The sequence below is a fragment of the Rhinopithecus bieti genome, unplaced genomic scaffold, assembly GCF_001698545.2.
Source record: "Rhinopithecus bieti isolate Rb0 unplaced genomic scaffold, ASM169854v2 scaffold_5236, whole genome shotgun sequence".
NCBI classification, from domain to species: domain Eukaryota; kingdom Metazoa; phylum Chordata; class Mammalia; order Primates; family Cercopithecidae; genus Rhinopithecus; species Rhinopithecus bieti.
Genome location: NW_016804611.1, coordinates 1 through 321, shown reverse-complemented (window position 1 = coordinate 321; position 321 = coordinate 1). Strand labels below are relative to the sequence as shown.

Below are 321 nucleotides of genomic sequence, written 5' to 3'. Positions count from 1 at the left end.
TTTGAACATTTCATCTTTTACTTTTTAGCACCAACAGACTTGATAACAGCCTGATGCTGATCTTGACAATGGGTTGACAGCCTTCCCCCACAGGCCCTTAAGTCTGCTTAATAACAAGTCCTTTGCTTCTGTCATTCTCCTGGGGGATGGCCTACTGCCCTCCTTTCTGTACAATCTGGGCAAACCGACTGGTGATGGCAAGAGTGGTGTCAATGAAGCGGTCTACACAGCTGGAGAGACAATTTTCAGTGCGAGAGTCTAGGCGATTCCCTGGCTTCTCCACACATTTATCCCAACATAACTCCATGAAGTGATGCACCT

The 321-nt window shown here is 47.0% G+C and overlaps 1 protein-coding gene across 1 annotated transcript; it reads right to left on the bottom strand.

Annotated features, from left to right (window-relative positions):
• Positions 1-315, bottom strand: LOC108527892 (mitochondrial import inner membrane translocase subunit Tim8 B-like). Its single transcript, XM_017869405.1, has one exon. It carries the CDS (start codon positions 305-307, stop codon positions 152-154), a length of 156 nt encoding a protein of 51 aa, XP_017724894.1. The 5' UTR covers positions 308-315; the 3' UTR covers positions 1-151.
• Between the last annotated feature and the right edge of the window lie 6 nt (positions 316-321).